The following is a 22584-nucleotide window of genomic DNA, read 5'->3' on the forward strand; positions in this document are numbered from 1 at the left end:
GAGTAAATATCTTTTTTTCTTTACAAAGGTGTAAAAGTTATTCAAAAGTTAGTAAGGTGTGTAAATTATACTATTACGGAGACAAAAAAGTCACTCGTGCGCGCACGCTCTAATTCATAAGCATAAGGCCTCCCACGCACTAGGCAGCCTGGCTGCCGCAGATGACGGTCTATAAGGGAGCCCGTGCATTAGGCAGCCAAGAGGGTTCATCTAAGGTGTTCATATCAGATTGACTGCAATAGCCACGCTGTCCAGTGCGTGGGATCGCTAAGGCGATTATTGATTGATTGATTGCCAGCGCGTGATTTCATATAAAAAATCACGCGCGCGGACGCGTTGACAGTGTGTACAATTATTAAATCTGTCACCCCGCGCGGCGCAGTGTGATAACCGCCTAACTGTTGCACGAGAGAAAAAGGATAATAAAGAAAAAATGCTATTGTATTATGATTGTTTATTCAAAATAATATGCTTGTATATTAATAAATAATTTAATAAGTCAATCTCTAATCGTTAATAATAACGTTGTAATAAAGTCGCGTAATTAACCATTGCATTAAATTCTTTTTTCAGTATGGCAATAAAATTTGACATGACATATGAAAAGTTGCCAGTATATAAAATAAATTCCTGCGTCGTTTGTGACGATTTTGTTGCTTGAAAATAAAAAAAAGCGATAATCTGAGTGATTTGAGTGATTTCGAGGAATTGCAATAAAAATATTTGTTCACTGCCTAGTTAACTGTAAATAATGTTAGATAGTGGTTGTTGTTTAGTATACACTGGTTTACAGAAATGATACAACGTTCGTTTTCTATCCGTGCCTTTTATTAGTGTAATAATTTAGTTAAAACAAACACATGCTAACTCTAGCGGATCTTCATTTGTTTTCATTATGACAAAGCGGCGAAGAATACTTCACGCGGACAAAATAATACAAAATGTTGTTCACATATTTTGTTTGTTGATGTTTCTACAGTTGAAAGGTTAGTTGCATTGATAAATTACTTCAAATCTATTGGCACCAAGTTGTAGTGGTGGTTTGAAGGTACACCAAAAAAACAAGTCAATTAATTTGATTGTGTTTTCCAGGTTATTACTCGGTAGCTAGTAATCCCATACTCTTATATTCAACTACATCAGACATTCGAGTAGCGAACATTTCAAGACTAAGCAAAGCCAATGCCATTGTCAAAGGCTTGGAACAAGGGTCTGCTGTTGATTTTATTCATAGGAAAAATTTAATCTGTTGGTCTGACCAGACAGCTGAACTTATACAATGTATGAACTACAACGAAACTTATTCAGGAGAAAAAGTAAGTTTTTAATTTCAACTTTTACAAAATTAATCAAGTCATTGTGTGATATGAAAGGCCACACAAGCTTTTAAAAGTAATACAATTTTGCTCTTTACTGTTCTTATAAAACAATCTGCATCAAAAACATGAATAATTTAAAACTCCAAAATGTGGAATTTTCTGTATTATACACACAGTTAATGAATTATGATGATAATCAGCCACATTTAGTTATTAATTATTTTATATTCTAAATGAGAATAGCTTAAATTAAATCAATACTAAAAACAGCATAATGTGTTTTATTGTTATGTATTTTAAAGTACACACCTTTTAATAAATAACTTTTTTGTGTTCCAGATGAGAATAGTATCAGAAGGACTGATAACGCCAACTGGCATTGCAATAGACTGGTACACAGAAAAAATATATTGGACGGACGGAGAAACCAACAGAATAGAAGTGATAAGTATAGAGCAGAAGTATAGAAAGGTGTTGTTTTGGTCCGAGGTAGACTTGGCCAGAGCTATAGCTGTAGTTCCTAAAGAAGGGTAATATATTTTCTATTAATACCAAGTACCAAAACTCAATTTTTAAGTGAAAACTGAATGAAAGAAAAAAAGTTTGAGTTTTGGGACTAATGAGTCAATTACTATCTAAATTTTATTTTCAGATTAATGTTTTGGACTGACTGGGGGGAAGAGCCCAAAATAGAAAAAGCTGGTATGAATGGCGACCCCAAAACACGAAAGATAATAGTGAAGGACGATATCATTTGGCCCAACGGCATAACCATAGACTACAATAACAATCTCATCTTTTGGGTAGACGCCAAGTTGCATTTTATAGACGTAATAGACTTCAACGGGGAAAATAGGAGACGCATAGTAAAAGGAGGCCTTGAATACCCTTACGCTTTAACTATATTCAGTGACAAATTTTACTGGACTGACTGGAAAAATTGGTAATGTATTATTTTTGTTTATTTTATTTTACTTTATTGGGAAAACAAACAGTGATAATTTGACTTATTAACTATCATTAACTTTACCAAAATAGTTCAGAATATTTTCTCCATTAATGACTTCACTCTCCACTGAATAATTATTGTGCATAGTATATAATACTGGGATATCAGTGACTTTATTTAACATTACTATCAAATCCATGAACTTTGATACTAGCCAGGGAGTTCATATCAAAACACTGGTAACTGTTTTATTACATACAAATAAACATTACATTCAGGTCAATATATGGATGGGACATGACAACAAATGGCCCCATAAAATTGCTGGTCAAATCGGACCCTGTCCCTGTTGACATCAAGGTGTATGACGCGAGTCGTCAGCTCATGCCGACAGGGGACTATCCGTGCAAAAACAATAATGGCGGCTGCTCGCATCTGTGTCTTCTGTCGCCTAATGAGCCAGGTAAGCTGAGAGAAGTTTGTTTTTTGACTACATACCACATAGTTTTGACATTTTCTTAACATAACTGCACCTTGCAATTTAATGATAGGCCTATTCAATCATATTGCTACTTGCTAGTGGCTCAATGTTATTTCATTTTAGTTTTCTATTGGAAAGGTACTAATAAAATTATGATAAAAGTAAATTATTATTTTTTATTTTATTTTACATTTCTAGGAAAACTTACAGCTACATATTACAGTAGTGTTTATAATTCAAGTAAAGCCAATTACAAGTTTCCACCAATATCTAGACAATTAATTTGATCGCGGACAGAAAACGATGTTAAACAAAGAAATTATTATTACATTGCTCAAGTTTATCAAATAAAAATTTGCTTCATGAGGTTCAGAGCAGCGTTTTTATGAGTCTTTCATAATCATTTTAAACTAATGTAGAGCGTTTTAATTGTACAAAACAAATTTTATTCATGTAATGCGGGTTTGAGTGATGAACGGACGCAACGCATAAAATAATGCTTGCACAATCTATTGAAGCGCGATAAATAGCGTGCGTATAACGCGTATGGAATTACACGCAGAAAAAACGCAAGCCTGAAACTACCCTAAGGGTATCGAACCCGCGGCCGCTGTCTTTATAGTCTGGAACCACTAGAGCAGGTCGATGAGGTGTAATGTTCAAATGAAACATGTTTTTAATTAATTTAAAACAATAGTTAATTATCGGCGTAAATAATGGTTATTGATAACGTATCGGCGTATACCAACAAAAGATATAGCTATAGTTTATTAATTATTACCAATTAGGTACTGTAATGAGTTGAGTTGTACATATTTCATCTTCGCAGGTTATGTTTGTTCCTGTCCGACTGGCACAAAGCTCAAAGAGAACAGCAACACCACTTGTTACAACAGTCCTCAGTCATTGCTCGTTGTGGCGCAACGTTCCATGATATCGAAGATATCACTCGACTCACCAGACTTCACACCGTACACATTGCCACTGAAAGACCTAAAGCGAGCTCTGACGGTGGATTTTGACCCAAAGACTGAGTACATTTACTGGGCTGATAGCTTGGTGAGTATCATACTATCTTCACTATTTCAATTTTCCATTTTCCTCTAGTAAATTAGAAAGGGTCTTCATTCTGCAGTGGAGACTAAATAATCAAGAATCATCATTGTCATTAGACATCAGTCTATGACCGAAATGTGCCAGCCCTGATCTTTGATGAGACACAGTCAAAGTCTAAGGGCTATATTTCACCGGGACACCATGGCGGCGTAACCAGTCGCCCGCTACCAACAAAACGTATACAACTCTATAGAGAGTTACTCACCTGGTGTCCGTTTGGTTGCGCAAAGCTGTATACATTTTGTTGGTAGCGGCGACTGGTTGCGCCGCCATGGTGTCCCGCTGAAATATAGCCCAGAGTCTCTCGAAATCCGAGGAGCGCGGTTTCGAATCCCGTCGCCGCGGCGGCGAGGCTTGACTATTGTGGTGAACCCACTCATAACATTTAGCTTACCACGAGGGGTTAACGGAACCATTAGTACTTAATTTGTGCAGTATAAATTACTAATTTAAAAAAAAAGTTTCGGATAACACAGCAAATGCTACAATTCTAGGCAAAAACAATATCCCGGGCACGGCTAGACGGCAGCGAGCAGTCGGTAGTGATCCACAGTACCGGCGTGCCCGACAGCATTGCCATCGACCCTCTAGCCAGGAACATCTACTGGACCGACCCTGTGACCGACACCATCAGTGTGGCCCGACTTGACGGCAGCTCTAAAAAGGTGAGTCATAAAATATACAATAACTAAAGTTTATTTGAATTTTTTACTCAGATACAATCTCAGATCATAGAAGGGAATAGATGTGAAACGGGGGCGTGGCGCGTGTCTCCGCGATATGCCCAGAAACGAACATCGCCCGCGACGCCAGGTTAGTCGCGATTCAGTCGTACTGAGGAAATGTTCTCCGATATTGTTGGATAATGCGTCGTAACGTGCAATAACATAAGTGAAACGAAGAACTACAGGAACAATGAAGTCATTTACCACATGTAAGTATTGCAAATCCATTGGTATTTTGCTTATAAATAAAAAAAACTAAACATTTTTACGAACGAATTCAGTGCCGTGAATTTTTTAAACCAATTTCGAGCCTTGCCCCCAGGATTTAAAGTATCGATATCTTATCGACTCCATTTTATCTTTCTTCTCTCTAATTGCTTTTTTCAAAGTGTGCGTCACGTCACGCGGCCATTGATTGGCCATAAGGCACGCCTTCTGGCCAATCACAGCACTTTTAAGCCGGTTGCACATGTTGTCGTAGACTCTCAGTCGCTTTGTTTTTACACAGTTGAATGTGTGTGTGGGAGCTGTGGTGGGGGAAATGTGGGGACACTGGTTCTCGTTGTAGTTACGCGCGACTTCATATCTATTCTCTTTCTATGATCTGAGGATACAATAGTTGGTTTTTTATATTCTAAAAGGTCATATAATAATTATGTTTGCAATTTATGTTTTTATTTTGTTTTCTTAAATCATACATCTTATAGTTTAACACAGATAGCATAAAATAATGCGCTTTTATAAAGCCTATTTACACGTCGTAGTATAATTTTTACGTTCTACTTACTGCTTCGGCACAAAAATGTAAGCCAATATTGTCTAATAATAAGACTTTTTCTGTGATTTGAATTTTTGAATAGGCAGATCTACAGTAATTGTGCAATGTCAGTCTTTTTCTGGGATTTGAATTTTTGAATAGGCAGATCTACTAAAAAGTGTGTTTATTAATTAATTTATTTAATATGTTTTCCCATAAACGAATTACAAACTTAAAGGCTTGGCTTACTTTTTTAGTCTACAGACACTATTTTATCATAATCAAGAATCACAAATCCGACCATTTTGCTGATAATTAAAACTCTGTATAGTTAAAAGATTTCAACGCCCATTTGTTATGTCAATTATTTTATCTCGTTTTACCGATTTATCTACCATACACATAATTTTCACGGACATTTAAGAGTGCCTATTCATGTGGGAAGCAAATAACCGCCATAACATTTTTGAAAATAATTTCTACTAACCATTCTATTGTAACCACACTGTCCAATAGAGGTGTTGACACAAGTTGACACCAAAACCACCAATCACAGTTGATTGGTGGTGGAAAAGTCAATTCTTTGAAGTACTTTTTAAAACTGTCCAAACAAGACTCCCATAGATTTTGTATGGCAATACAAGCAAGTGATGGCACTATTTTAGCAACTCAATTAAACTACTCTTTTCAATTACAATGCAACCAAAAATCTTATTTACAGGTAAAAGTTTTTAAGGCTAGAATGAAGTGTTTGTTTGATTGTGATTTCGATTTATTGGGGAATAGTGACAAATTGTCTATTTCATGCGGCGGTTTTTAAAAGTACTATCGGCAACAGTGTTTACTGCCCATTTCCGGTCATGTCGTCTCGTTCTATAGCAAAGAATCACCATTTGATGAGAGCGAGAGCAAAAACGTAAATGGATAGATAACACTGGCTGTGTCACCTACATAGATGAATTATTGTCACTTGATCATGTCCTTTTGATTGACTTGAATAATTACTAAGATTTACGCATTTTTACCATATAAAAAGTGTTACATAAGCTCATACGTCATTCCAAAACAGGTGATAATACACGACGAGCTATACGACCCGCGCGCCATAGCGCTACACCCCACAGCCGGTTGGATGTTCTGGTCGGACTGGAACGAAAAGAAGCCGAAGATAGAACGCGCCAACTTAGACGGGACGGGCCGACTGCTGCTTGTGTCCGAGAAACTCACGTGGCCTAATGGGATCGCTTTGGACACGGTGAACAATAAGCTGTATTGGGGAGACGCTAGGACGCACAAGATTGAGGTAAGCGTAACTTCTTCGCTCCGCTCTGCATTGGTGGATACCGGGCCTAAACGTGACTTTTTCATGCAATACAAAGCAGGTATTTGACTTCGCTCAATCACACCTGTGTGCTTACCATGAGTTTACGTTAGGTGAGCTCGCTAGCGAATACGTCAAAAAATTCTATGAAGATTTTATTTCTTGAAAGTAGCCGCTAGGGGCGCTGCACAATATGTCATACATTTAAATGTCATTTTTTTACGCAGTCGCTAGCGAGCACACCTAACGTAAACTCATGGTAAGCACACTGACTACACATTGCATAGAACTATTATTTGTAACTTCACTACACGTCATGTGTATGTAGTTTATCGATGGCATTAGGTATGTCACTCATTGCGAGCTGTAACTTTTTTTACTGTAACCTGTAACCTTTCACGACAAACGACTGAAAGCAAATTGTCCAAAAACGTTTACTTGAACATAGTCAAAGTCAAAGTCAAAATTTCTTTATTTGTTTGGACTAATAAATAGTTCTTACAAATCGTCATTTTGCTCTTAAGGAGCCTCTACATGTCTCATAATCTTTTTACCCTACCAGCGCTTCGAGACCAACATTTGGCAAGTGCTGAGAAGAAGCGCCGCAACAAACTCAGTCACCACTGTCTGCCGGTTAATATAAATAAATAGAAATAGTAGTAGTAGGTACATTCGATTCAGGAGCAGTTCACTGAATTTACCATGCATTCTTGTATGGTGTATCTTATAAGAATGGGTATACAAGATTGCGTGGTATATTAAACAAGGTAGTGACGTGCTAATTTATCTAGACATAATATCAAAAATATACTCAGGAATGTAACATGAAAGTTTTTTGTATTGTACCATTGAAATGAGAAAATGTACCCCTTAAATACAGGATGAAAAAAAAAGATGATGATGTCCTATAACAATATTCACATATTTTTAGGTTTGCAACATGGACGGCACCAACCGCAAGGAACTACACAGCAGTGACATTTTGCACATCTTCGGACTGACCTTACTCGGCGAACACCTGTACTGGACCGATATGCAAAGGCGCTCATTAGATCGTATAAATAAAGTTACTGGTGAGAATTTTATTAAGTTTTTCCCATATTTGCGTTTTACTTAATTGCTCTTGGTGAAAGTACACCTTACCGCAGTGCACTCAATACCTCAATAGACTTTATGATACTTGGCGATGGCGATGGAGCGTGCTATGCTTAGAGTTTCCCTGAAATTCCCTGCGTGATCGAATCAGAAATAAGGAGATCCGCAGGTGAACCAAAGTGACTGACATAGCCCGCAGAATAGCTAAAATCAATTGGCAGTGGGCGGGGCACATAGCTCGCAGAGCTGATGGCCGCTGGGGCAGAAAAGTTCTCGAGTGACGAACCAGAAGTCGTAGTGTGGGCAGCAGCGTTGCCAAACGTCCCGATTTTGGCGGGACGTCCCGATTTTTAAATCAAATTTAAATGTCCCGCGCGGGACAGGCTCGGTCCCGCTTTTCGGAGAGAGTCACTCACTTCGCCAGGCCATTGTTTGAAACGCCATATTATTCTAAAGAATAAAACTTTTTTAATTTAGTTTTTTTTTTTTATTCTAGACGAATTTAACGATAAAGTAAATCTGATTTCAAATATTATTTTTTTGTTAAAATACATTTTCAATGGCTACTTTTGCTATCTATTGTCACGTAAAAAGATAAATATTTGAAAACCTTTGATTATACAACGTGTCCCAAAATTCAAGGATAAGCCGGCGCCGCAGGATGGACATAGTCATGACTACTTTAGGAAAAATAAGAAAAAAAATCTATCTCAATTATTTTTTAAGTTACACAATAAATTATGAAAATCGTCGAAAATTGACACCCCTTATGATATTTTACATTACCACGACTACAATTTTTCAAATACTTCTGTTTTTTTTGTTTGTATTGGCAACTTAAGTAGTGCTGCTGTCCACTCCACTTCTTAAAATCCCCAGAATCCTTGCAGTTTTTACACAAAAATTAATCAAAATATGATATTTCCTTAAAATTTTAAACTTTTACTTTCACTCCACTTTGACTCGTCGTTTTGTAAAAAAACAGTATGAACACTACTGCGGCAAGTTTATTATAAAGTTGACGCAACTATCCAAGATTCCAAAATGGTATAATACTCTGAGAAAACTAGTCGCAAAAAAGATATGCGTACCATTTTTACAAGCACTTCGCTTGTTAGTAGTATGGGATAAATCTTGCAACTAAATTTAAAACCAGTTCTCCTCAACCAATTGAGCTGAAATTTGGTATACTTATGTAAGTACGATGACAATGCAATATTATGGTATCATTGAGCTGGATGGAGTCTGGAGGTGGCCATAGGAACTTCTAAATGAAACGGCGAAATTGCATCTAGTTTAGGTTCGTTAGATTTGTCTTTTCAAGCACTTTGGTGCTAGATGATGTCCAGGATCCTGATGATGAAGTCAAGAGGTGGCCAGGAGCTGGCCATAGGAACTCCTAAACGAAATAGTGGAAGCTTATCGAGTTTGGGTTCGTTGGGTTTGTCTTCTCGGGCACTTGGGCCATGAGATTGAGAAACAACTAAAAAGTTTAAAATAAAGTTATAATCGCGCATGGAATTTATTCCTCTTTTTTTCTGTTTGCGCTACAAACTTTTGAAATTATTTGAACCTTGCATACAATTATTTTTATCGTTAAATTCTTTCGTAAAATTTCGCATTAATGCTTGTTTTTAAAAAAGTTTTTTTTTTTTATAACTTTATTTTACACTTTTTAGTTGTTTCTCAATCTCATGGTCCAAGTGCTCGGGAAGTCAAATCCAACGAACCCAAACTCGATAATCTTCCGCCATTTCGATTAGGAGTTCCTTTGGCCAGCTCCTGGCCACCTCTTGACTTCATCATCAGGACCCTGGACATCATCTAGCACTAAAGTGCTCGAAAAGATATCCAACGAACCCAAACTAGATGCGATTCCGCCGTTTCGTTTAGAAGTTCCTATGGCCACCTCCAGACTCCATCCAGCTCAATGATACCATAATATTGCAATGTCATCGTACTTACATAAGTATACCAAATTTCAGCTCAATTGGTTGAGGAGAACTGGTTTTAAATTTAATTGCAAGATTTATCCCATACTAATTAACAAGCGAAGTGCTTGTAAAAATGGTACGCATATCTTTTTTGCGACTAGTTTTCTTAGAGTATTATACCATTTTGGAATCTTGGATAGTTGCGTCAACTTTATAAAAAACTTGCCGCAGTAGTGTTCATACTTTTTTTTTACAAAACGACGAGTCAAAGTAGAGTGAAAGTAAAAATCGTTCAAAATTTTAAGGAAATATCATATTTTGATTAACTTTTGTGTAAAAACTGCAAGGATTCTGGGGGTTTTAAGAATTGGAGTGAACAGCAGCACTATTTAAGTTGCCGATACAAACAAAAAAATAGTGGTCGTGGTAATGTAAAATATCATAAGGGGTGTCAATTTTCGAAGAATTTCATAATTTATTGTGTAACTTAAAAAATAATTAAGATACATTTTTTTTCTTATTTTTCCTAAAGTAGTCATGACTATGTCCATCCTGCGGCGCCGGCTTATCCTTGAATTTTGGGACACGTTGTATACGTTTTTTTACTATGTCCCGCTTCTGACGGAAGAATCCCGCTATTTTCACTCAAAAAGTACCAAAGTCCCGACTTGGCGAAAAAAAAAACTGGCAACACTGGTGGGCAGGCCTATTTACTTAACATATTATCTGTTTATTTACTCATCGAATCTCATTTGTTCAGGTATAGAAAGACAGCCAGTAGTGGAACAATTGGCCAATATGATGGGCGTGAAAGCATTCCGAGTGGGCGAGCCGCTCGGTCACAATCCGTGCGTTGATGAGAACGGAGGTTGCTCGCATCTGTGCTTCAATAGGCCCAAGGATTACGTGTGCAGTTGTCCTCTGGGTAAGATACACACATTATTATTCCATCTATTGAAAATTGTGAGTTGAACAGAAAATCTCTGTCTCTTTTATTCACTCAACGGGACTATTCCCACCTCTTGTTCCCACCACTGCAACTCCTGTGTAGCCAGGATCTATCTACAGCTTGACCGCCAATAAAAACTCAACCAGTGAAGGTCAAGTTTGTCCTGGGGGAAAGTTAAACTGTCATTGGACCCGTAACAAAATTAATCAGAAGAACATAGGAGGAGATCGAAGTTAAGGTTCGACTTCCCTCCATTGCAAAGCGGATGACAGGTGACAAACAAAGGTTCAGTAACCTTTAAGAAAATTCTACTCACTCAAGAGTTGCTGTCATGGGCAACTATCGACAGTTCACTATCACATCAACATCGATGGAAATTAGATAATTTATCGATGTACTTACACCAGCGAAGGGCGAATGAGCTGAAAACGGAAAATGCTTTCCAATTTTCGGTCAATTAATTAAAAATATATTCATTTTTCTTTAGGTCTGGAATTGGGCAGTGACAGAAAGAGTTGCACGGAGCCAGAAGCTTTTCTTGTGTACAGTCGCAAAAACGTCATCGGCCGTATCAGCGTTGAGAATGAAAACAACGACGCGGTCTTACCCATAAAAGACTTGAAGGAAGTGAGGTGAGTTAAATAACTATAACCCGATCTAGTTAACTGCGCATCAGGCTGCCGTGACGTCTCATCGACGCTTTGACACGGATGAATGTATGGTGGTCATATAAATGGTATGGTGAAGTCAGAAATTTGATAACATCATTTTTTTATTTTTTATTTTCATACAAAATAAATTTTATAAAATCTGATTTGTATGAAAATTAAAATAATTAAAATGAAGATATCAATTTTCTGACTACACCATACCATTTATATGACCATGTTAACATGGGCTAGTGTCGGCTCATATACCCATTTACCTAACACCCTGTATAACATCGATTATTAGTCTGTCTGTCGTCTCGTTAACTCAAGGTTTGGCAATCCTAGGTTAAATTAATATTTTATCAAAATTTTCTAGCTCGAATAAAGCCATTGTTTGAGACATCAAGTATTCCAAATCGAGTGTTGTACAATTTATAATGCAATTTATGCTTAATAAAGTTTGTACAATTAACCATAGACAGCAAAGAAATGATATCTTACCAGAAAAATCGTTAAAAATTTGAATTATTTTATGACTTATTGCAGTGCTCTGGAAGTCCATGTAGCAGGATCCAAGATATATTGGTCGGACAGCAAGACCAAGACAATCAATCGATGCTCGATCAACGGGTCTAATCTGGAGAGAATCCTGGAATGGATGGGAATCGTAGAAGGTATGGACGTTATGTATATTTAAAGGCTAGTTCAATCTTTAACAGATCTACCTGCCCCAAATTCATGAATGTTTCCAAGACACTTTAGTTAGTTAGTTTTGCAGGGCAATCGAATACCGCACTTAGCCTCATGATAGGGCCATTGTGCGCGATTTGTGGTTTATCTTCCTACTCCAACCACCCCAGATCCCCCCAGAAGGCGAGCAGCCCGTCCAGGCTGCTGCAGGCTTCCTGTAGCGACGACGGTGATCGAAGAAATTGAGCCCGTTGTTCTTCCACGCTACTGCACTCCATGAGCACATGCTGCGGTGTTTCCTCTGCCTCCATGCACCCCCTGCCAAGACACTTTAAACCTTACTATTTTTTAATAAAGTTCAAAATCAACTGAAACCCTTACCCATGTGAGATGCAATAAATAATTTGAATTTAAAAAAAAAAGTTTAATTAAAATCTACCAACAGTTTATAATAACATTTTTTTTTTCAAACAACTCTTTCCATAGAGTATCCAATATCTATTAATATTCTATATTTTTTATAGGTTTAGCAATAGACTGGTCGGGTCAAAACATCTACTGGACAGACACGGCCACGCAGCGCATCGAAATGGCGCGCCTAGACGGGTCCAGTCGCCGCACGCTCATATGGCAGGGGCTCAAGAAACCAAAGAGCATAGTTTTGGATCCTAGAAAAGGGTATGTTAAGTTTAAACCTTAAAAACTCATAAAACTCATTTATTTTTGCAAATAGACTTTTAAAAAGCACTTGTACACGTCCCAATATTAACCCTACCACTGCTTCGGGACAATAAATGGGCCAGTGCTGAGAAGAAGCAGCGCAAGAAACTCAGTCACTATTACCTGGCGGTGACTGAATTGGTGCCACCTAATTTTGAACTTTATTGGCATAAGTTTCAAAATTATTTTTCTGTATACTGGTTGAAGGGTATTACCATTGAATCGTGATGAATTAACGGCCGAATACTGAAACGCCATTTAAATATTTGACGGCTTCTCAAATAGTTAAGCAGCTCCTAACTTACATTTCGCATACTCAAAACAATATCTGAGCAGTTCTCAATTTTTAAGCACCTCTCAAATTAAGTTGTCCTCAAACGCCTCTCAAATGCATTTTCGAATACTGAAACGCCATTCAACGCTAAGCATTACTCAAACAACTGTCAAATCGTCTTAAGCAGCTGTTAAGTTTGAGAGTGCTTGCGCGGTATCTTAAATCCTATTCTTATACCTAAATCGACCTAAATAGTGGTAAATAATGTGTGTCGTCGTTATCATTTCTTTCGAGCCTCGAGGAAATACCTAGATCTAATCGCAGGAACGCAATAAGGCTGAACGCTATTGAAAAATATTATTATAATGACATGTAATTCCGAGCGAGGTTCCGCGTCTCTAAAGAAACGGTGTTGTTTCTGGATTCATAATTTGGAAGCTCTTTGAAACCCCTCACCAAACGATATACAACCAGTGGACCAAATACTTATTATAACCCTACTGTTCTACGCAACGGGAAGTTATGAACGTGTACTACTAGGTGATATCTTCCACAAGTTCCACATCTAACAGCCAACTGTGCATCGTATAGTGCACGAAGTAACAACCAAAATAGCTACTATGAAATTATCGCTTTACATAAACATGCTTATTTCTGAAGAATAAGGGGACATCGCATAGCAGCATTTCCAACGGCCGAATACTGAAACGCCATTTAAATATTTGACGGCTTCTCAAATAGTTAAGCAGCTCCTAAACTAACATTTCGCATACTCAAAACAATATCTGAGCAGTTCTCAATTTTTAAGCACCTCTCAAATTAAGTTGCACTCAAACGCCACTTAAATGAATTTTCGCATACTGAAACGCCATTCAACGCTAAGCATTACTCAAACAACTGTCAAATCGTCTTAAGCAGCTGTTAAATTTGAGAGTGCTTGCGCGGTATCTTAAATCCTATTCTTATACCTAAATCGACCTAAATAGTGGTAAATAATGTGTGTCATCGTTATCATTTCTTTCGAGCCTCGAGGAAATACCTAGATCTAATCGCAGGAACGCAATAAGGCTGAACGCTATTGAAAAATATTATTATAATGACATGCAATTCCGAGCGAGGTTCCGCGTCTCTAAAGAAACGGTGTTGTTTCTGGATTCATAATTTGGAAGCTCTTTGAAACCCCTCACCAAATGCCATACAACCAGTGGACCAAATACTTATTATAACCCTACTGTTCTACGCAACGGGAAGTTATGAACGTGTACTAGGTGATATCTTCCACATCTAACAGCCAACTGTGCATCGTATAGTGCACGAAGTAACAACCAAAATAGCTGCTATGAAATCGCTTTACATAAACATGCCTATTTCTGAGTGTATTGGCTCTGTGCACGATTACAGCGCCAACTAGCGTCCACAACTTTGTGGGCTCTGTCACATTGACATTTAGGTCGTATATTTTGTGAAATGAAAAAATAACAAATATTTTCGTCTAATAAATTGTTGTGATACCACGATTTGGGTGGAAAAAAGGTTTTGAAATCATTTTGGTCATTCAAATCAAATGAGGTAAGTCCAAAAATTTTGATTGTGTCAGGGTTTGTTTACTACACTTACGGCCGAATACTGAAACACTACTCAAATCTGTCACTCAGCTGACGGGCTCCTAAATTTAAGTATCCTTCAATTTTAAATGGTATTCTCAAACGCTACTCAACGGATTTGAAGCCGTGATCAGCTAAGCAGCTCTCAAATGTTTACATAATGGCAACATTTACCAAAAAAAGTATGTTTTCATTTACACAAATGATAACTTTACGTCTTTTATCCATTACACGCAGCATCGTTTGGTTATGTATTGTCTTTTATGGAAATATACTCAATCAACTTAACATAGAACAGTTTATTTTTAGTTTCTATTATATATAAATCTCGTTTTATCATATAAAAAAATTAATGCTTGCATTTTTATTTAATTAAAAAAATAATTTTAAAGGTGATACTTTTTATTGTTGAAATCTATTAAGTGGCGATCGTGGACCGAAACGTAACCACAATTGACATTTATCATTGTTGACAGAGCATCAAATTGACAAATCAACAACTCTTGGAAATGCTGCTATGCGATGTCCCCTTATTCCTCAGAAATAGGCATGTTTATGTATTGCGGTTTCATAGCAGCTATTTTGGTTGTTACTTCGTGCACTATACGATGCACAGTTGGTTGTTAGATGTGGAAGATATCACCTAGTACACGTTCATAACTTCCCGTTGCGTAGTACAGTAGGGTTATAATAAGTATTTGGTCCACTGGTTGTATGGCGTTTGGTGAGGGGTTTCAAAAAGCTTCCAAATTATGAATCCAGAAACAACACCGTTTCTTTAGAGACGCGGAACCTCGCTCGGAATTGCATGTCATTATAATAATATTTTTCAATAGCGTTCAGCCTTATTGCGTTCCTGCGATTAGATCTAGGTATTTCCTCAAGGCTCGAAAGAAATGATAACGATGACACACATTATTTACCACTATTTAGGTCGATTTAGGTATAAGAATAGGATTTAAGATACCGGGCAAGCACTCTCAAATTTAACAGCTGCTTAAGACGATTTGACAGTTGTTTGAGTAATGCTTAGCGTTGAATGGCGTTTCAGTATGCGAAAATTCATTTGAGTGGCGTTTAAGTGCAACTTAATTTGAGAGGTGCTTACAAATTGAGAACTGCTCAGATATTGTTTTGAGTATGCGAAATGTAAGTTTAGGAGCTGCTTAACTATTTGAGAAGCCGTCAAATATTTAAATGGCGTTTCAGTATTCGGCCGTTATCCAAACGTGTTTCATTGTCCACAGTTATATGTACTGGTCAGAATTGGGGTCCAAGAGCATCAAACGGGCTGCCATGGATGGATCATCGCCTACAGGTCAGTTTATTTAATGATATTTATGCAACTAGGGTATAGTTGCTGTTAAGTATTAAAATCCCTAAGATCTTAAATATATAGATGACCCACGCTGAAATATCCCACCAAACTCAAGGACAGGGGGGCGCTACCATCGTTCAACTATATGATTTGCAAAATGGCAAAAATCGGAAACAGCGATCCGGTATTGACGGTGGCGCCCCACTGTCAATGTCATGGATAGGACAGTTCAGTATTTTGGAACTTTAGCAATAATTTAGTCATGACAGAGAATTCTGACACCGCGACGCGGTTTGTAAACTCAGTGGTGTCTGCCATAGTAATTCATGTGTTAGCGCCATCTGTTGGGTGAAGACTATTAGTCTGTAGTGGCGCGTCGATAGATGTCGCCACAATCTTTTACAGTAAAGATCACATACCTTTAAGTGTTAAATAATAAATATATTTCAGTATTCGTGGAACAAGTGGGCCGCGTGCACGCACTGGCCATAGACTACGACAAGCGCGCGCTCTACTGGGCGGCGCTGGATCCCCCAGCCATAGAGTATATCTACCTCAACGGCACGGGCAGGAAGTTATTAGCGGACAACATACTTATGCCGTACGCGCTCACTTTGTACGGAGAGAAGGTGTTCTGGGGAGATTGGAATACTGGTAAGTTATAAGCATTAATGTACTTGTATGTATTTGTCTTTTGCCTCCCCACACACATCACGATAATCCGAAGATTCGCGCTATGTGTGTGGCCCAGGCGCAAATGATGTAACTAACAATGTACCTACATGTGCCTACGCAATCGACTAATATCGCCATGAATGTCAAAGCAAAATAGAAATGTATCGCTGCCATATTGTACCTCATTCGGAAGACATTTTAAATCGTATTTATTAATAGAAATCATCGGGAGTGTTTCGAACAACTCTTTGATTTGTCTAAGCTTTGTTCGAACTCAACAGCCGAGTGCAAATCGCTACCATAAACTACTCCGGGGAGTGCCCCACTAAACGAAGACGACAGCGGGCGCTTTATTCTATCACTATAGTGGTTGGATCAAGCGTTTACACAAATGAAGCGGTCGCGGAGCGATCCGAAAGCGAGAAAGCTATCGACTGCCGCGGGCAGTGGGCGATAGCGCTGTGTGACATGAACCGCTCCGCGACCGCTTCGCGCTGGATCGCTTTAAGTGTGTGCTGACTTTAATTCTCACTCTCAGGTCTCATCGAAGTAGCAAACAAGGTGGACGGCACCGACCGCAAGACGATCCACACGTCTCTCGACTACATAACCGACCTGAAAGTGTACCACCGCACGCGCGCGGCCGGCGCCAACCAGTGCGGCGTCGACAACGGCGGCTGCGCGCACCTCTGCCTCGTGCTGCCCGCGCGCGCCGACTACCGCTGCGCCTGCCCCACGCACCACCGCCTGGCGCGCGACAACCTCACCTGCTCAGGTAACAGCACCTGCTCAGGTAACAGCGAGCGCCTCCAGTGACACTGTACACAACCAGTGCGGCGTCGACAACGGCGGCTGCGCGCACCTCTGCCTCGTGCTGCCCGCGCGCGCCGACTACCGCTGCGCCTGCCCCACGCACCACCGCCTGGCGCGCGACAGCCGCACCTGCTCAGGTAACAGCACCTGCTCAGGTAACAGCACCTGCTCAGGTAACAGCACCTGCTCAGGTAACAGCACCTGCTCAGGTAACAGCGAGCGCCTCCAGTGACACTGTACACAACCAGTGCGGCGTCGACAACGGCGGCTGCGCGCACCTCTGCCTCGTGCTGCCCGCGCGCGCCGACTACCGCTGCGCCAGCCCCACGCACCACCGCCTGGCGCGCGACAACCTCACCTGCTCAGGTAACAGCACCTGCTCAGGTAACAGCACCTGCTCAGGTAACAGCGAGCGCCTCCAGTGACACTGTACACAACCAGTGCGGCGTCGACAACGGCGTTGCCTGCACAGGTGAGTGGTTGTATACCTACCTGTTGCCTGCACAGGTGCGTTGCTGTAACCTGTTGCCTGCACAGGTAATAGCAAAGGAAACTCACCTGTGCAAGCTACATGTATACAGCCACTCATCTGTGCAGGCAACAGGTATACAGCAACTCATCTGTGCTAAGTGACAGGTATACAGTAACTCACCTGCACAGTTAATAGCAATGGAAACTCACCTGTGCTAGCGACAGGTATACATCAACTCACCTGCACAGGTAAGGGGGCGTCCATAAATTACGTGAGACTTTTAGAGGGGGGAGGGGGTCAACAAAAATCTCACTAAATCTCACGTGGGGGAGAGGGGGTCTCAGGAAATATCACGTAATTTTTTCCGCAAGAAATAGAGAAATAGAGTTTGCCACAAAACTGGGTTTAAATCTTAAGTAAAAAAATTGGCCAAGTGCGTGTCCTGCCACGCGCAGTGTAGGGTTCCGTAGTTGTCCGTCGTTAACAAAATATATTTCAGAAGCAAGCAATTACTTCATCTAAAGTCGCTTTTAATATTTTTTTCTAAGGAATTTTTATTAGATAAGTATGAAATTTTATAATACATGAGTTAAATGACTATTACTATTAAACTAACTGACCTACCCTAAAGTACTACCCTACGTTATAGTTAGCCAACAGTCTAGTTTTTAGAGAGGGAGGGACGCCCTGCTCGAACAAAAATTGTCACTTTAAAATTTAATGGTTTGCAAACTGATCCCGAAATCGAAAAATAGTCTTTGAAACCCCCAAGTCATCCAACGATATCCTACACGATGGTGTAGTAGATGAAAAAAAAATAATCCCCACTTTACATGTAGGGGAGCTACCATAAAAAAATGTTTTTTCAAAATTTTGTCCTACCGTTTTGTTGGCGTGATTAATATACATACTTACCTCCACAAAATTACAGCTCTCTAGTGCCAATAGTTTCCAAGCAAAACCTCGGACAGACAGACATATCGAAACTATGGGTTCCTTAAAACAAGTTTTTTTTTTATCAAAATCGATTTTGCTAGATTATGTACAAAGGAACAATAATTAGACTAGGTACTTCTGTAAAAAAAAAACAATGGGACCCTAGTACTAACCGCTGTCACTACACGTGTTTTTCTGGATCTATTCGTACCTAATCAGTGGGCTTAGTGCGACTTTATATCGATCCTCTGATGATTGTACAGCGTCCCTAGCAGATACTTTCAAGAACTAAAATCTTAAACTTTATAGATCTTTTTGATGCACTCGTTAGGGATAACGGTAAATATGCAAACTCGCACTAAGCACACAAAAAAAACTTTGTCAGTTAAATTACTCCAAAACTATTAAATTTCGGATTGTTTTTAAANTGCACTCGTTAGGGATAACGGTAAATATGCAAACTCGCACTAAGCACACAAAAAAAACTTTGTCAGTTAAATTACTCCAAAACTATTAAATTTCGGATTGTTTTTAAATATTACGTGAGATTAGGGGGTGGGGGAGGGGGTCAGGCAAAATCTCACTAAATCTCACCAAGGGGGGCGGGGGGGGTTGAAAAATAGCCAAAATTGTCTCACGTAATTTATGGACGCCCCCTAATAGCAATGCAAACTCCCATGTGCAAGCTACAGGTATACAGCAACTCACCTGTGCAGGCAACAGGTATACAGCTACTATTGAGAGCCAACTCTGAGTTATCAACCCAATTCGGACACAAGTTCTCCAGTCTTATAATAGTAAATTCTGTACAAACGATACCTTTTCTTACCCAGAACCAGAAGAGTTCCTGCTCTTCGCACAGAAGAATGCAGTGGGCAGGATTATGGTTGCCAACGGAGAGTGCAACGACGCCTTCATCCCTTTGCTAGGACTCAAGAATGTTAAAGCCATCGAATATGATCCCGAGAAAAAGTAAGTTTCCCTTTAAAATTAACTTCCTTTGTTTATATGATGCAATCGACGTTTCGTCCTACTGTGATATGTGATTTCTTATTATGTAACTTTTGTTCTAGATTGTTATACTGGATGGACGACGATTCCCACTCAATACGCCGGGTCCCAATCTCTTACTCCACAACCTCAGCTCTGACAGACTCGTTCACGGTCGTCTCAGACCTCACCCGTCCCTTCCATATGGTCTTGGACGTGTTGGGACGGGCCTTGTACTGGACGTGTTTGGACACGGACTCGATCAATGCAACGTCCATAGACAACAACTCGTCTGTAGGAGTCATATTGCGGGGAGAGAATATGAGACCGAGACATTTGGCTTTCCATCAGACAAAAAGGTTAGTGCATTTTTTAATACTTCTTTGAGACTTTTTCATGAGTCGATCAATAGTAGACTCATGCCCGCTTTCACCATCAATCACTAATTTTTAAGTGACCCCTATGGTAACAAATAACAGGAATTTGGTTTTCATAGAGGTTACTGAAAAATTAAGGATTGATGGTGAAAATGGGCATAAGCCTAGCCGCAGACTATAGAAATAGAAATTTTGTCGGCCGATAGTTGGATCGGGCTGTTAATTGGTTTTGGTATAAACAAGTATGCAAGTGAGCGCATTGGTATCGGTTGATTTTTCACACAAAATAGAATCGGCCGTCTGTAGTCGGCGGGGAGTCTAATGACAGTGGTAGCGTAAGCCATGTACGAGACTCGGAACAGCCATGTGTTATCTGAGGCATATTGGGAAAACTAGCCAATTCCAATCTGCAAAACTTGACATAATCCTACTAATATTATAAATGCGAAAGTTTATGTGGATGTTTGTTACTCTTTCACACAAAAACTACTGAACGGATTTTGATGAAACTTTACAGTATTATTGTTTATAACCCAAATTAACATATAGGCTATAATTTATGACGATATGTGACAAACTACATTTCACGCGGGTGAAGCCGTTATTGAATATTGAATTTGGTTTCCATTTATAAAGTCAAAAACCTTTATGTTTGTAATAGGTTTCATTTCGCAACAAACCATTTCGCAGGCTATACATGATTTTATCGTTTCCAGATTCCTAGTATGGAACGACGTGGGCCTAGGCGCAATAATGCGGTCGAACGTAGACGGCACCGACCGCGTGGAGCTGGCGCGGGCCGCCAACGCCTCCGCGCTCGCGCTCGACCAGACCACCGCCGTCGTGTACTGGGCCGTCAACCGGCAGATACTGGCCGTCGACCTGGACACGCTCAACAAGTTAGTACACGATACAACACGCTACACGACGCAACACGCTACATAACACAACGCCTCCGCGCTCGCGCTCGACCAGACCACCGCCGTCGTGTACTGGGCCGTCAACCGGCAGATACTGGCCGTCGACCTGGACACGCTCAACAAGTTAGTACACGATACAACACGCTACACGATACAACTGATTTAGTTCCACTGCAGGAGCATAACGAGTTTGATGTCCGCGTACTCGTATGTGTCCCTCGGTCACCTCTTATGGTGCGTCCACATTGGGCGCACGGGCTCGCGCGGCACGCTGGTCATCCTGCTCACCCTGCTCTTGAGTGAGCAGGATGTCGAGTTTGCCGCGCGAGCCCGTTTGTCCAGTGTGGACGCACCATAACGACATCCATGGGAAGAGTAGGGTTTTATGATCGACGCGTAGTGCAGTGTCCATAGGTCATCGTTTCAGCCAAATGACGTCCACTGTTGGAAAAGACCTCCCCAAAGGATTACCATAACGACAGTTCCTGCGCTGCCCGCGTCCAGGTTCTTCCCACGACTCACCAGATTCGATCCACCTGGGATGTGAGATGTAGGGCAGGCCCCCACTACGTCTCACGTTCGAAATACCGCAGTGTCTCAAGACAAAAGCGCGCATCCAAGGCCTACTTGGGTATTGATTTATTATTTCCTTATTCCAGACGCGTGGTATGGCAGGGCGGCTGGGTGGGCACGCTAGCAGCTTACGGCGGCGCTTTGTACTTGGGCGGCGGCGAGCGCGCGCTCATGCGCCTGCCGCTGCACCGCCGCGACGCGCCCGCCGCGCTCGTGCCGCACGTGGCGCGCCTCGTGGGCTCCGTGGCCGTGCACCCGGTGAGTGTCCCTCTAGCGAGCGCACAGTACCGGGCGGCGGCGAGCGCGCGCTCATGCGCCACACCAGCACCAGGACTTAGTGTCTTAGGGAATAGGGACTCTAGGCTCACTAGGGAGTTAGTTCCCTTCCTGACCGCATATCCCGGGCACGGGAGCGGTGCCTTACAACCACTGCCTCCCGCCCGTACAATGAGTCTAATATTTTCTAATTATCTGTCTGACGGACAAATAATTGAAATTTTGTGATCTAGCCTATTGCTAAAGGCAAGTTACTCTACTGAATTACTCGACAAATGCGAACCAGCCTTTACCATCATCTGTTTCTCCCTCTAACATGTGGTTCCCCGCAGGTGTCCCGCTCGCACCCGTGCTACGGCGGGCGCGCGTGCGGCGGCGGCGCGGGCGCGTGCGGCGCGGGCGGCGCGTGCGGCTGCGCCGGCTGCCAGCCCGCGCGCGCCTGCCAGCGGCGCCACTTCCTCTGCCACCTGTCGCGACACCCCGCCGCCACGCACACGCACTGCATACCCGACGAGTGGAAGTGAGTCACGGATTTTTTTTTTTAATTGGTGAAGAATATACGTGCGTCCGTCACTCATGGCGCGCTCGTGAGTCCCTTGTGGGTTAAACCCGCCGAGCGTGTTTTGTTTTCGACAGGCTTGGTAGCGGTA

General features: G+C 40.8%; 1 protein-coding gene across 1 annotated transcript; it reads left to right on the plus strand.

The window, feature by feature from the left end:
• The first annotated feature begins 667 nt into the window (after window positions 1–667).
• Window positions 668–21110, plus strand: arr (low-density lipoprotein receptor-related protein 6). Its single transcript, XM_028321786.1, has 19 exons — window positions 668–986; window positions 1093–1316; window positions 1659–1849; window positions 1972–2262; window positions 2547–2731; window positions 3579–3808; window positions 4360–4530; window positions 6417–6650; window positions 7600–7741; window positions 10458–10622; window positions 11134–11278; window positions 11843–11970; window positions 12511–12664; window positions 15832–15902; window positions 16353–16556; window positions 17116–17352; window positions 19632–19770; window positions 19872–20147; window positions 20882–21110. The coding sequence occupies exons 1-19, from the start codon at window positions 896–898 to the stop codon at window positions 21108–21110; spliced, it is 3507 nt and encodes a 1168-aa protein (XP_028177587.1). The 5' UTR covers window positions 668–895.
• The last annotated feature ends 1474 nt before the right edge of the window (window positions 21111–22584 follow it).

This window comes from Ostrinia furnacalis, unplaced genomic scaffold, assembly GCF_004193835.3.
Source record: "Ostrinia furnacalis isolate ACB-3 unplaced genomic scaffold, ASM419383v2 OfSCF0447, whole genome shotgun sequence".
NCBI lineage: Eukaryota > Metazoa > Arthropoda > Insecta > Lepidoptera > Crambidae > Ostrinia > Ostrinia furnacalis.

Excerpts from the sequence above, each read along its gene's own strand:
- arr (XM_028321786.1), top strand. The coding sequence starts at position 896 with ATGACAAAGCGGCGAAGAATACTTCACGCGGACAAAATAATACAAAAT. Across the intron at positions 12,665-15,831 it reads GTTTTGGATCCTAGAAAAGG|TTATATGTACTGGTCAGAAT; the intron begins GTATGTTAAGTT and ends CATTGTCCACAG. Across the intron at positions 17,353-19,631 it reads CGACAACCTCACCTGCTCAG|AACCAGAAGAGTTCCTGCTC; the intron begins GTAACAGCACCT and ends TTTCTTACCCAG.